This window comes from Scomber scombrus, chromosome 8, assembly GCF_963691925.1.
Source record: "Scomber scombrus chromosome 8, fScoSco1.1, whole genome shotgun sequence".
Classification (NCBI taxonomy): Eukaryota; Metazoa; Chordata; class Actinopteri; order Scombriformes; family Scombridae; genus Scomber; species Scomber scombrus.
Genome location: NC_084977.1, coordinates 28613623 through 28629802, shown reverse-complemented (window position 1 = coordinate 28629802; position 16180 = coordinate 28613623). Strand labels below are relative to the sequence as shown.

The 16180-nt window shown below is 39.2% G+C and overlaps 1 protein-coding gene across 1 annotated transcript in view; it reads right to left on the bottom strand.

Moving 5' to 3' along the window:
• The window catches only part of brinp3a.1 (bone morphogenetic protein/retinoic acid inducible neural-specific 3a, tandem duplicate 1), a 47285-nt gene extending 31756 nt beyond the window's left edge, over positions 1 to 15529 (bottom strand). The window contains exon 1 of the mRNA XM_062424316.1: positions 15276 to 15529. Coding sequence (XP_062280300.1) covers positions 15276 to 15529 — 254 coding nt within the window. The remainder of the gene's footprint in view (positions 1 to 15275) is intronic.
• Positions 15530 to 16180: the final 651 nt, after the last annotated feature.

Below are 16180 nucleotides of genomic sequence, written 5' to 3'. Positions count from 1 at the left end.
TCATTGCGCATGACGCAGAAAGTTTGGAGGCCAGACGAGCAGTGAGATATCGACGGATAGGAAGTGACGGGACTGCATGAATTGCAGAAGGAGAGAAGAAAAAGAGACAAGAATATCAACAGAAAGCAGAATGAAAAGCATTGTGCAATCACAGGACTATCGCCTGTAGTGCTGGAGAAACTGAACAGCACGTAATCTTATCAACAACACAAGAGACTCTCAATGGAAATGAACTCAGCTCCCACATGTGAAATGCAGTATCACTCAAATTGAAGCAGGGAGACGGGACACGTTTGTGGGATACTTTTGAGGCGGATTTCAAACGAGTGAGAGGTCCTTTTTTTACCATTTACTGGTTACTAAAGGTTGTTGTGCCTTGAGAGGAAACTGTATGAGTGCTGTAGTAAGTGCATGCATACAAAGAGGAGACGGAGGAGAGCTGCAAGAGGAGGGCTTTCATTTGTTTGTCTTTCCAGAACACTCTTTAAGTCTAAAGTCTAAATATACTACAATAGAAGATACATATACTGTAATATACTGTAAAAAGATAGTAATTTAACTGTATTGCTTCGAGTTGTATAAGGAGCATCAATGTGATGCTGTATCTTGATTGGTCAGGTATATTATGTACTGGATTAACCAACATTTGGGGAAAAACACATAATAATGGAGTTTTTAATAGAATTTTTGAAAATATACTAAATGGCAAACACTATCTTCATATAAAACACACATTAACCTCTTGTAGCCTCAATGTAAGTTACTCTTGTGATGGAGAAACACAATGTAAAGTAATTATAAGATGACTTTCAAGAGCACAGGACTGACTAAAATGGTACTGTGATTTCTACAGTGTTTCACAGCATAAAAGGTACTTATACTGTCTGGTTTATGGAAAAATACAATTCCTCAAACTTTCAAACATTTAAAGTCCTTGAAAAATAATCTTTGCAAATAAGCAAATGGGAACTTTTCTATTGTGTTGTTCTCTCTTCCTTAACATAGATACACCCCCCAACACCCTACAGAGATGCACCAACTCCCCCATGTAAAGACAAATGCCCACACATGCATCACAAACATTCATCCTGCAGCTACAAACATCTATACAAAGCTGCCCTTGCTGCAACAACTTCTCTATCGCCCAGAATACCACAGGGCCCCCATGGGTGCGGGCCTGCTGCCAATCAATTTCCCACCAATAACAATGACCCCCGAGAAAAATACAAAACAGAAAACAGCTCATTAAGGCCTGTTTCATGTCTCTGTTTCTCTATAACGAGCGGCCATTAGCGTTTCCCTCCGTCCGCTGGGGCCGGCTGAAGAAGGGAGCAGCGGGGAGAGAAAAAGGGAGAGCTTAACTGTGATCGACACACTGCCTTGCTATTCTGCTCACTGATGGACATTTATGAATGGTGCCACAGCTAAGCTGGAAAATACACCACACACAGATACAGAGATCTATTGTCGAAGACTTCAATACAACACCTATTGCACGCACGCACAAAGAATCTGGCGTTACATGGAAGACTGAAGGTTTATTTCACCCTTAACTCTTCTCAGTGAGATGCTGAGTGACTGGAATAGCCTATCGCAGACACACACACACACACACACGCACGCACACATAGATAGCAGGTATATTTCACCCGCAGCACTGTGCAGCAGGGGGCTCGCTGCACATCTACCTGTCAGGCCCCCCTTTGAGTGAACTGAAGCGCTGTGCACCAGGAGGTGAAGAGCTGCAAGAGCTACAGGGGCTGCGACCAGAGCAGGGGAGTCATGCCCCGCTATGTGTCCATCACAGCCCAGATGGCTAACATCTATCACAGTGTACAGGCAGTCAGAGGCTGCAGCTCGGTGCCCAACATAACAAATCAGGAAATCAACCCAGCGGATAACCCGCTGATGCAGTTGAGACAGGCTACTGAGCACAGCAATGCAGATTGTTTTCAGTATGTGACTGAGCAGGTATGCGAGTCTGTGATGCTACTGATGTTATCTCCTGAGGCAGGTTTTTTCTCAATTGCTTGGCTTTGCATACTAAACTGTATTTTAATAACAAAAGATGATATTCGATTAGTAAAAAAACAAATTTTAAACAATGTTAGAGCAGCAATCTAGAAATATGAAACTGCCTCATAGTTCAAACAAGCCTGTATATTAAAAAACGGATTGTTATGATGAAATAAACAAATGGTTTTTACTCTTGCCTTTAATCAATTCTAGCAATAATATGTAATTTTCCCCTTAATCATCTCATCTTCTCGATGCACTTCAAGCACCAAGTAGAGTATTATCAAATTGAATACACCATAACTGTATGTGCTACTGTACTTTACTGTATACCACATGAACAAAAACATTGGCACTAATCCATATACAGTACATTATTGTTGGGATCAGCCTCAATGTCAGTTTTCATTATGAAAAATGCCGAGGGATGCATCTATATAAGGTCAGGCCTGACTACTTGTTAATAAAAAGCCCACAAGCTGTGTCATGACAGCAGCATAATTCTATTAGATGATTGAAAACCACACAGGGGATCACAGCACGTCTTTCAAAACTTCTGGTAAAAAAACAAAAAAAAACATCGAAAATGAGCTGATCATTTCAGAGGGATTTTTACATGAATTTAGTTGTTTGCTCCTATTAGCCTCAACACTTCTGTAATTCATTTGTGAACTGTAAACATCAAGTCACACGACACTAAAAAACTGAAAAACATTGTGTTTCTCTACCGATTACGATAATATATGAGGACATCATATAATTGATGCATTATCCAAACTTCTGTTACATGAAATGAGTTTGCACAGAATAATGACACTGGAATTGCCAGCGTCTCCAATGAAATTAAAAGATGTCAAAATGACGCACCACACCTTATACAAATGCCGACATTTCATTTAAAATTCAAATTAGGAAGTACACTAATTTTGATACTTTTTAAAAATATAATTAATGGTTGACATCATTCAATGTCTGCAAGTTAATAGTCTGTCATAAATAAGCCTGACAGCAATGTTTTGTTGCTGCTGTCTCAATCATGCTTATGTTAATGTTGTGAGCTTCGATGCATTCTCATTTCAAGTCATCATAAGACCATTTGAATGTCACGGGGAAAGGAGAAAAAAAAGAAAAAGGAATGCACAAATTACTCGAATTGTCTTTGCAGGTGTTCTGAATATTTGCATTTTTACGTTGTTTCCAACAGTGAGCTGATTATCTCTAAAGACAGTTTTCTTCAATCTGTCATTTCCTCGCTGTTTTTACTCAGATATTGTATAATGACTTTACAGCAGTTAGGTCCAGATCACTGCTCTACAAATCAAAACTCGGTTTCACACTGTGCCTTATGAACCAAATGCACAATATTTACACACTGAAGACACAGTGAATTGTAGTACAGGTATTTTTCGTTAATTTGATTGTAATTAATGCACATTGTTACAGTAGTTCTTTTCATAAGTAGGAACAACAGGGGAATTAATTAAATGGCTTCCTTTATTTGCTTGACTAAAAATGTAAGTTTCACCTGTGATTGCGCCTTTATTAAAAATGAAATCTTAGTCTTTCATAAAACTTCAGAATTATGTTACATAGAAGTTGTGCTAAAGAAAGTCACAAATGAATTCCTCTTTATTTTAAAAGAAGGTTGTTGGATTAAAATCACTTGGAGTGTTTTTTATGTTGCATCCTGATTCCTGTGTGATAGATTTAGGCAACAGGACACTCTGAGATAAGGCAATGATCCTGGTTTCAGTAAACATGTTTTTAAAAAAGTAAACTTGTTTAACTCGTCTCCTATTTCTCTCAGTATTCTACTACTGAGATCTTTCTGTAACCAAGTGCCTAAATATAAGCATAAAAAATGTTTAATCATGCTTTAGATGCCTTGAACAGATACGTGTTGCAAGAGCAGATATACTGTCAAGAAAACAAACGTTTAACCGGTACTTTCAGTATAAACATTTGTCAGCTTGGCAGACTTTTAATAGACGAAAACATTGCATCAGGTGAATGAAAATCATTGCATTCATGTATAATGGTTTGGTTTGTCTATGTGGATTCAAACATCACTGTGGAAACAACAAAAACAAAAAAAGCAATCCACACGTTTACCTTACATCGATACATATTTGGTTATTATCAAACAGGCCTGAGCCAGAACACATTGTTGTGTTTTGTAGCTGGGTTACCCCAGATACCAAAATAACCCGCTGTGCAAAACAGTTGGTTGATGCAGACTCAAAGTTATTTCAAGGACCTCCCATAAGAGAATTGCACAAAATGGGAGAAAAGTCCTTCATGCTTCATTCAGTAAGATAAACCAAATTACATTTCTTTGGAAGACCTTGCAAGGAAACAGCAACCGCTCCGCTGTTTTCAATGTTACTGATTTATTCTTTGCCGCAGTTTACTTTTTTTTCTCCTTTTGGTTTAATCTGAAGTGACATTGATCCTTCTCAATATTCATGCGCCATTAGGAACAGAGAAATGATTTTTTAGAAATTAAGAATTACAGCCGAAGAGGCTTTTCAGTTGATCATCATCAAAGGAAATTCTAAACATGCCAGACGCATAGCAGGCATTTTCCTGAAAGGCACCTTCATAGCGCCGCGTGTCAACTTAGTTAACTGAGCTACTGATGATCCAGTCTTAACAAGAGGAGAGCAGGAAAGTCAAATGAGAGTGGGAGTAAGACAGAAAGAGACAAAGACGGAGAGACTTGTGTCTTTTAGTCACCCACCAACCGCAGAGACAAACAGGGAAAGAAATTGAGCTCAAGACGGATACGGAGAGTGTAATGATGTAGTTAATAGCCGCCGGTTGTGATCGCTTCACAAAATTGCCACCAACTGTTTTTCTAACAACATCAAACAAACATCAGACCATTAATTTGTGAAAATCATATTAAACCTGCAGAGAGGTCCCATAAACAAGACAACATATTGCTTCTCTCTCTCCCAGGCCTTTGATGCTACTGAAATGTTTATTCAAATACACATTTCAAACACTTGATTACCACCTTAAATTGTGACCACTGCAATGCACATTTTAAAACACCTATAGAGGATTGGGATGCATTGAATTGGGGATGCAAAATGGTGCAACATAGGGTTGATCTGAGCAGTTGAGGTAGATTCCAACTTTTCTGAAATATTAAAAAAGCAGCTGGTCGATGACCTTCATAAAGACACTATATCTAAATGGATCTGACTACATTGTTCCTCTTTTCTCTATTCATTGTCATGTTTAGATAATACTCAGCAGATAGACTTAACACATTTTACACTCATTTGTGTTTAAAGGCTAATGCAAAAAGCTAGAATGAACGATATGGCGCCGCGATTATTAGTTTCAATTATTAGTTATTGTGTTCCAAAAGGTGACTATCATTAAATGTTTTCTGATAAGCAACTTCATTGATTAAGATGTGTTTAAGGTCAGAAAACATTTGTGGTCTCCATGGTACACTTCACAATTTTCAACAACTTCCACCGAAAGAGATTCTGCAAATTTCCACCTTTGCTTCTGAGCGACAACGATCACACAAAAGGTCACTTATCAAGAAAAAAATGTAATGTTAAACATGTCATTTTAACTATTTCAACAAAGGACTAATTGCAGAGCGTTCCAATCTCCTTCTGTTGTGTTGGAAATGTGCAGTGTTGACTGAAGATGTATTTAATTGTTGAGAGGAACCTTTCTTTTTAAGATTCTTCTAGAGACGTTTTCACCGAATCTCACTAAAAAACCATTCGGTCTTAATGTAATTGTCTCTGAATGGACTGTGTCTATTTAATTTCTACTCTAGACCTTTTTAAACCCCTTTAACACATTTAAAATGAACTTATTATACAAATATTGGATTGGATATTGGAAGTGGATACTGGGTATTGAATCTTTAATATTTCTCTCGCGTTTTTAAAACATAATAGTAAAACATGCAGTTTTATTTCTATTCTTTTTACCATTTTATCTAATTTTAACCTTTTGGGGAATTTAAACACAGGCTGATTTTGTGTAACTGAAATACTGCAGTGCCTGGAGAGAAAAAAAAACAGCTAAAATGTGGTAGGAGGGTGACTTTTGTTAAAAAAGCAATTGCAGTATTGATTTGTAGCTCCCATGAATATCACTACAACTCTGATAATAGAAAGCAAGGGCAAGTCAGAGAGAGATAGCCTGATTTGCAGGAGCATTTGCTGACATGAACACTGCTGATCCCTTTTGTACTGCAATTTGTCATAACACAGTTGACAAGAGACTTCTCTTCACACTCAAAACAAGGAATGCCTGGAATCACATTGTGTACATAATGAGGCATGCACATACTGTTAATACACGCTGTGCATACACACTCAAACCTCACAACTACACATTGACACACACACACACAAACAAATGGAGCAGAAGACAGAAGACCCACCAGCTACGCTAAATCCTGCTCTTCATGACACAGTTGCTTTCTGTCAATGAGGCTACATGGGCTCTTTTAAAATTGTAATCACATACTGTCGCTGAACACAGTGGATCATCACACACGTGCATAAGCACACCATGCATTTCTGGCCCCATTTTTTATTCCTCAGTTAGTTGCTAAACACTTAAACAGTTGATAACAGTGTTTTGGGTTTGGTTAGAAATAAGGTCCTCTTGAGCTTAAAGAGGCAAATTCACACATCATTGCCTCAAAAAAGTCTTCTTGAAAAATGAAAGGACTTTGTTGCTGAGACGTAATGCAATGTCTTTGTGAGGATGTTGAAAACACGAAAGAAAATAATGGTGTTGTGAAGAGCCGTTGGTGGTACTTGCTCTCTGTCTTATGGGCTGAATCCAAATGTCCAGACTTCACCACATTTGCAGACTCGTGATCTTTGCAGGCCATTTTCAGGAAGTCTGAGATTGCTAAGGGCTGTCCAAACCCACAATTCATCAACTCCACAAGGGGTCTCAAGTGGACTTTCTGCAGACTTCCAGAGATTCTGCTTGGGGTGCAGAAAATTACCCATAATCCTGCTGCAATAGGCTTTAAAGTGAGTGATGTTAGAAATACTATTTGTCATTATAAATAAAATAAAAAAAACAATATTACTGATAATAATAGGCTAAAGTATGTAAAGTATTTGCTATGAATTAATTGATGTAGTGATGTATGATATACACACAGAATAACATGCTTATATGTTTATTTGTTTATTATAAACTAGATGGGGTAAGGTTGGATTTTGTCCATATACAATGTGAATGTCCACAGTGAGGATTTAATGTGAATAAAATATTAGAAGTGTTTAGCAGCTCATGTAAAAGGAAATCTCACTGAGTGCTCTCATCAGATTTGTTGACTGTAAATCAGCAGATGTACGTATCAAAACCGTGAGGAGTCGTTCAAGAAAAACACTTTGAAATGAGGTCAGGAATTTAAATTTATCTCCATGGAAACACTGGGAGTCTTTAGTCCCTTTCAAAGAGCAATTAATCCCCTTGTGGCCCAGCGCCCTTGCAGACTTGACGTAACGATGGTGAGCTCATTACAGTACGGACTACTGAAGTCCGTGAGCGCTCGGTCCACAAGTCCATACGATGGACATTTGGATTCAGCCCTAATGTTCTGTTTACTTTGTCATTAGTCACTTCCTGAGAACTGAGAAGGTGTCCCGCCATTGACCACTAAGGACCAAGCCTCTGGAAACAGTGCCAGGCTTTGAAGCCAATTTGACAGAGTGGCCAAACAGTGGAATAACAGACTCTGTGTCCCACACAGTCATGGAAAAAGAAGCTAATTGAATGTAAATTATATTCATTTCATTCAAGTTAACCAGAAGATCAACTGGAAGTTAGCTGACTTGATTTGGCTTCATGTGCCACTGAACAACTTTTATAGGAATGAACAGAACCCCATCTGTGCTGCTGTAGCCAGTCCTCTTTAAACATTCATGCTCCTGACACAAGCTTTACATTTGGGCAGGGTGAATTCACAGTATTTCAGTTAAGGATGGGATGTTGTTCTCGGGCCAAATCTCTGACATAAGATAATACTTTAACCGTATTTTGATATAAAATGACACAGCTGTGACCATTAGGAGAACAAAACAGCCTTAATCAAGATTAATACATCTATAAATCCTACCCCAATGATTTTTTTAAAAAGCTCTGCATTGCTCAAGCCATCCGTACAAAATACAATCCAATCCAATATACAGACTCTCTCTTTCATAAAAGCTGCTTCCATGGACCTCTGGCCCTGATAACTCCCCCATCACACAGTTGTCAGAAGCCATAAGCTCTCTGCTGGATGAAGTCCTCGTCACTGTCATTGCTGCTGGTGATCAGGAGGAGGACGCTGCTCTGCTTCTGTCCTGGAGACATGTTCAACCTCTGACTGGAGGACGATAGACCGACTTGTCGCTTATTGAACAAGCTGCTCAGGCATTCACACATGAAAAAAAAAAATGTAGTTCAATAAAAACTGTATTTCACTCTACTCTTCTCTCTCTGCCTGGATCTTTCCTGCAATGTGTTTGCAAAATAAAAATAGAAATCTTTACCACAAACATTTCCAGATATTAACATATTGATTGTGAACACCCAAGACCATCGCAGTAAGGATCAACGGCATATACTTGCAACTGCATTTCATACTGTATACAAGGTCAGATTTGATTTGGTTATGAGAGTCAGATGGGAAGCAGTTGAATTTCTCACAGATGTGAATTTGGGGAAACATAACATCAATTATAAATGGGGCATGAAATGAATCAGTTTTCTGATTTTATTGGAATTAAACCAAGGTACAGCAGCCGAGTAGAAATTCTGGATTTCTCTAAATTCAATAGACACAGTATTGTACTAACACATAACATCTTGGGAATAAATGGTTTGTGGATAGTTCACTGTATAAAAACATACAGTACTATGGTGCAATGCAAACCAAAGTAGCTGGTGAACACAGTGGAGCATTTAGCAGCTAAAGAGCCACATATTTCCCTCAGGAGTCGGTAGAGAGCAAACACAGAGCTTAACGAGAATGAATATTGGACTTTCACCAAGCGGACAGAAACACATCTAAAAATGAATGATAATGTTTCTCTGTAACTTCTGGATGTGGGAATAAGTTACAAGTTTAGCATATCAATTTAAAAGGTTATGTCAATGTTGTGTTGTTTCCACTGCCTGACAACTGATTGTTGCCAAAGTTAAAAGAATGAAAGAAAGAATGAATTGAGATGTTGGCAGCAGGAAGCGTGAACAGTTTCCTGAAATGTAAATGAAAAGCTGTCGTTTGTTCAGACAGTCTCAGTTTTTCCCCAGTTTTTAACAAAGCAGTTGTCATTGCTTTAACCAGACCGTAAAGCATAAATTTACTTTTTTTTCAGTTATTATCTTTTTAGTGCAACATTTCCTTTTGTGTTTCCAGAAAAAACATAACAAATGTTGTATTGAGATGCGGCAGTGTGTTTACACAGCGATGATGTCAGCACAGATGGCTCAGCAAAAAACACAGCTGACCAGCAGACAGTTGACCAAGATTCAACTATGGCCACTGTGTAACTCAGCATCATGCAGCAAGCCACTGCATCAGCTAATCATATACATGCAAGCACATATTCCATATTCCTGGTGGATTACTTTGTTAAATCCCTATTTGATTGTTAACCTTGCGATCGTCACAACCAAAGAAAAAGTATTTGCCACCATGATAACTTTCCAGAATTGTAAAATCATGTCTATGAATACTGGAAAGCACTGTGTGGTGTTTTAGTGCCTGATAAGCCTTTACACGCTCCAATGCTCCAACTCGACTTACTAGATCATATTTCATTGTCTCAACAGTAGCTCTAAAAGCACATCTCCACCACCACCTGTCTCCTTACTATTTTAATACGGGGCTTTCGTATTCGGTCTGAACGCGACCTTAAATTAACTTCGGCTGAATTGTTTTAATGCATCTTGTGCAGAATGTGAACTATGGATTTTGTCCCTTATCTTTTACAGTGTAGGACATTCATATTTGCCATTTTGGAAGGCGCTAATAAAAAACATGTTTCAGTGTTTATGCATTTGAAGTGTTGAGCAATTTAGATGGTATTCTGCACTCTGCATACAGTTTGAAGGTATACTCAATGGCAAGATTGGTTGAACCTACCATTGCTGCAAATGCAGATAAATGACAAGTAAATACAAAGTTTAATATTATTTGTGTCTTAATGAAATCACAGATAAAACATTACAGACTAGTTTTACCAACCAGTCAGTGATTTTCACCTTTCTGTATCCGTATCTTCTCAATTTATTCAGAGCATAGACTGTATATAAAATGGACGTAACATCCGTGACGTCACCCATTGGTTTGTGGAGTGCTGCTTGGAAGCGAATAGTTTCGGATCTGGGCAGCGCCATCTTGAAAATTTCCGGTGCATGCCGGGTAAAAAAAACAACACAGATTCTACTTATATGGGCATCAGGAGGAGCAAGAGGCGCCCTCCTGAACCTCTGAACCAATCAACCTGTCAATCACGACGTAGCCATGCCCTAATGCATACCCTGCTTTATCGTCAAATATAAAATCAGGAAGGCCAAAATTTCACAAATGAACATCATACTGCATTGAAGAAGGCTTTAAACTAGCGATTGAGACCATAAACACATTTTGAAAACGTTCACTGAGGTTAGAAATCAAGTGAGAAGTTGGTGAATTCTCCATTGACTTGTATAGAGACGGAAGTCCTTTTGACACCAAAACGGTCGCCCCCTGGTGGCCTTTTGATAGAATGCAGTTTTAAATTACTTCCGCGTTGGCATCATTTCAGAGAACCGTAACTTCCCTCCTGATTCAGAGCCATAAAATGTGCAATCAAGTAATCCCACTTTCTATAATTAGGAACTCTAAAACTATAACTGTACCTATATTTTGAGAAATAAGAAAATAAGTTAAAAGCTGAAATCCTTTTTCCTGTGCATTCATTTGTCTGTGATATTGTTTACTATAGTATTTGGTTTCCTTATGATGCAGATTATATGATTTATCTGTAATTGTATCTTTTCTCTCCTTCTCTTTTTTTCTCTTCATTGCTTTATATATCAATGCAGTTGTTTACTTGCTTATTCTATTATGTTTTATAATCTATTTTAAATGTGATTTTCAATCTAAAGCATTCACAATGCAGTAGCACAGCCATAAACATGAAAAAAAGATAAAACACAATAGGCTCGAGTTCTTTCAAATCTAAATTGCATGATTACATAGTGCGACGCAGGTATTGTAACATCATTTGCACCATATCTTCTATACAAACATGTTTGCATATAATTGAATCACTAATCACTCCGTAATTACAAGAGACGACTCCTTACATCAAATGAAGTCACTGTAATAGCCTGTGGGCTGACAGGAGAAAAGAGTGGAGAAAACACAGGATATGAGGCGTGATATAAAAGTTATGGCCCATGAAGAAGAAGAAAGGAGGAGCTGACATTTTGACTAATATGCTACTGTCTGCGGATATGGCTCGACTACACACAAGTAATTGTGGAGCAAGAGTTTTCTCACATTCGCTGAAATGATTTCACAACACCACAAGCTTCTAAATTATTAAATGAAACATGCTTTTGTTCATTTCACACCCACTTCCACCTCTGATGCACGTGACAGCAGCAGTTGAAAAAAATGATCTATAATTCAAACTCATGCTATCAATGTGAACAGGAAGATCAGAAATGCTTTTGATTCCTTTAATTGTCTATTTTTCAAATATACCAACTGGGTGTTTATGGTGGACAAACGTGCAACTAGCTAACTGCTTGCAATATAAAAGAAAAACCACAAAGCTGTTATGAGATGTGCAAGAGACGAAAAGACTTAATGTTATAAAACCGTCATTTGCCTGACATAACAGGTGCATTTTTCTGCAATCACAGTGTAAGTAATACCGTTAAGTGCCTCTGTGTCTGGTTTTCACTGCTTTTGAATCCGCTGAATCCATTAATTCATCATTCCAATTACTGCATTTGATCAGACCTTGAGAAAAAAGAAAACCTCTTTCACTCAGAGGACTTACGGTTTGAAAATCACAGTTTTCATAAAACATCAGAGAACTGTGACTCTCCAAGCTTCTTTATCTCGGTTTGAAGACAGTGTAGACTAAAGACTAAACTGTAAAATCATTTCACTCGTATTCTGAATATTCCTCCATAAAAAATGCATTTTATAACATTTATTATAATTAGAAATGGCTACAAGCTGTTCCGGTGCAGTGACCAACCAGCAGGGGGGGATAAAGCTCTGGTTCCTCTCATGTCCACTCCTCTTTACTCCAATTCCTCCTCCTCATCCCCTACTCCCCCCCTCCCCTGCCCCCTGACGGGAAAGGCCAACCGAGCTCTGGAGAATATTTATGAGCGAGGGAGAGCAATTGGTTTGAGATCATTCGACAAGGGAGGGAGGGAAGGAGGGAGAGAGGGGTGGCGATGGGGAGGGGAGCGCAAAAGAAAGAAGATGTGAGATAGACACGGAGATAAAGGCAGAGACAGAGGGCTGATTTTAATGTTTTTGTTTAACCTTCTTTTAACCTGGTGGTTAATTAAGAGTAATTCTCTACTGCTGTTCCTTTGTTCCCATATCTCTCTCTGTGTATGTGTGTGATTGTGCAGTGTGTATCACTGTGTTTACTCATGGGGACCAAATACCCAGACAAGGATGGAGGAAAAACTGCCCAAACTGGGGAAAATCTGACTGTTCTTCAGTTTTATAAGAGACTAATTTGAGCTTTCGACTTTGGATTTAGAAATAACAACACATAGCGTTGACGAGAATAACAAGAATTTTACTGTCCCATAAAATGACCGTAATGTGTTTGCAAGGAGCAGAATAGTGTTGTTCGATACAAATGACTCAAATATTACTGTGCCTGCATTTTCTTCCTTTCAAAATTCATGAATCTGTTTTGGAACAAAAAAAAAACTACAAAGCCATCGCAGTTTGAAGGCACGTCTGATCTCTTCAGTTCTCAGCTAACTGGCATCCTCGATTGCTCAGCGATGGGTGACAGTGCTACGGGTGCAGGATATATAAAGCCTAAAAAGGCTTGTATTTTCGAGCCCAGGAAAGGAAATGACAAAGACTGAACAGTTTTTAGCATAGTGATACCTCTTCACTGGGTTTTTCCTCTAATTAGCCAGCATACTTTTCTTCTTCTGAGGAACTGGAAAGGCCACTCTAGCTCGAGGGGAAAAAGGAGGGTTATGGTACTTGTCAAGTTTGCTTTTCTGGATATTTGCTGATAGAGGTCTAGAGAAGTCATACTGTACTGTAAATGGTCTTTTAGGATTAGGGCTACAGCTAGGGGGAATAAAAAATGGTTCAACAAGGTCTGATAGCACTCTAAATGTGTTTGTTTCTGTTACATTTGCAAGCCAAGGGTGGGGTACAAACAGAGCAGGGTGATTAAAAAAAACAACTAGAGAGAAAGAGAGGTATAGAGACATCCTGAGAGAAGAGGCCAACAGAGAGGCAGCGAGGGAGGAAGTGATGGATGTGAGGAAGCCAACAGCGCTACATTCTCTATCTTTGCCTGGCATTGTCACCCCTGTCAGCTGCTAAATGCCAGTGTCAGTCAAACCTCTGTTTAGCTGGCATCAGTCCCTCCACTGCACGGCCGTGGACGCTCTGACAGCATCGCTCACATGACAGGGTATCAAAACACTTACCTGACACATTATGTACATAAAGAGCCACAAATACAGCTGCTCTGTGTGGTCATGCTAACCCTAAACTAGATGTACAGTATGCTGTAATGAAGCTCACTGTCGATGTTGCTTCTTAAGCTTTTCTTTAAGTTAGAAAACCAGCTTTATTTGGCTACTGTAGATTAAAAAAAAGAATTACAAAATTAAAAAAGGTTACACACAATACGTTCCTCAACATTTTAGAGGACCATGTCACTCTTAAGTTAAAACAGGAAAGTATGCAAAAATACACAAACTATGGTCATTTGTACAATAAATATATGCATAAGATGATATACTGTATGCATCACACAAACACACACACACACACAGACAGACACACACACAGACAGACACACACACACACACACACATTTTTCTCCCCTACAGTTAAACACCGCGTGGGGCCAACTGCCTTAAACACACACTGAGCCACCGACTAAAAGAATTTTATCAGTCTAAGTTTCAATATAGAGTTTAAATGCTTCAGAGGCGTTTCTATTCTAAAGAGAATAAAACTCAGAGGAAAATACCAGCACAAACACACACCCACACTTGCACACACACACACAGACTACTAACAAATGAACGAAGACTGCCGCCTGATACAGTTAAGATTTACAGCTGTTACACTACAGCTTGATGGGTACATAAATCATTCAGTTTAGATGAAAAATCAACTTTAGTGCAATGTGTGAAATGGTAAAATTGTCAGTATTTCTTTGATGATACAACATTCATAATCACTCATTTAATGTTACTACTAAAAATACGACTTTGGACAAATAGACAACTAATGTCCAGCATCCAATGTGCATTAACACGTGGGGATTTGCATTTTGACATGCTGACTTTTTTTTTTAATACCAGTTTCTTGTCTCCATAAACTGCAGAAGAAAATGCCACCATACCATGCTTTCAAACAATACCCTGCTGCCTCTAAGCATACACCCTTTATACTTCACACCCCACACTTCTGAAGCCATTCTGTATACCCACTGTCACACATCAACTGGCTCAGTCAGATATCTGTTATGTCCCGCTGCTTTGCTCAAACCCTACTGCGGTATCGCCACTTTTGTCTACTGATATGCAGCATTCTGAGGGTTTTGTATTGTACTCAAACCATATGTTTCTGTTGCCCACAAAAAAAGAGGAAGCAGGCAGTCACACCCAAAAGGAGCTTGCATCTACACAGAATCCACGCCGAGCTTTCATTTGTATGCAAAACTCCACTAAGTAATCTTCTCTGTGCTCATCCCTCAGTTTGCCACCTACTTAATCTGCATCTTTTATTGTCTAAAGAAAAGTATTATGTGATCTCTTGCATATAGTTTTTTTTTAAATCCTGCAAAAAATGCCTCTTTTCTTCCAACCAAGACAACAAGAATTGGAAATACTTCAGCATGATGTAACTGCACAGCTTTTCTGCATTCAGATTCAGATTTCACACACACAAAAAAAATTCAGGCAATCATCTCAGCTCTGCAAACAAGACATGTAGAGAGTCAGCCAGGACCCTGCTGCCCCCTGTCTCTCACCTGTAAATCTTGTACTTGGTGGTGAATCCTTGCTGGTAGCGCTCTGTGAAATCAACAAACTCCGGCGAGTGGTGAAAAGGACCCTTGTCCGACAGGAGCCAGCCCAGGGGCCCAGATGAGCCGCTGAAGCCAGCCCCGACAGGGTCCGCTGCCCTGGCCCCTACTGACACCCAGCACTGGAGCAGGCTTAGTGTTAACCACTTCCATAGAAACATGAGGGCCGTCAGTCTAATGGAGATGCACGGGCCACTCATGCTGCTCCCCCCGGCCCCGGTGACTCCTCATTCTCCCTGCACTTTGAATGAGTCCTGGTGGAGGGAGAAAGGAGAGGAAGAGGGAGAGGAGTTGAGGCAGAGTGGACACAGAGAACAATAAGGTTGTAATTTTGGTTTGGGCGTGAGTGGGATAAAGATTAACTGAGAGTGCTGCATTTGTCCAGTGTTGCTGGGTCAGAAATCATGGCAAGGGGCCACTATTTTTGAAGGTTAAACTATCTACAGTGGATTTGCTGGACATTAAAAAGCAAATTATCTTTGAAATAGTGCAGTTAAATTAGGATGTTATAATATATTTAACATGCAAAATCCCATCATTGATTGAATGTGATGCTTTTTTTTTTTTTTTTTACCTTGTTCTGTAAGTGTTGTGGTCCTTGACTGGTAGGAATTAGTCTCCGCAAAATCCCCTGATAGGACCGTGAAGTTGGGTTTGGCGCGGCGGATAGACGGGGTGGCATTGGAAAAAGACTTTTTTGTTGAGTGTTACGCCACAAATGCAAACTGACGCACAATTAGGAACATCTTCAGCAACTTGATCTAAACAGAATAGGACATCCAACCTCCTGGCTGTGCGCTCCTCTCTCTTCTTTTTTTCACAGTGGCATATTTCCAGCGGGGGAGCCTCCG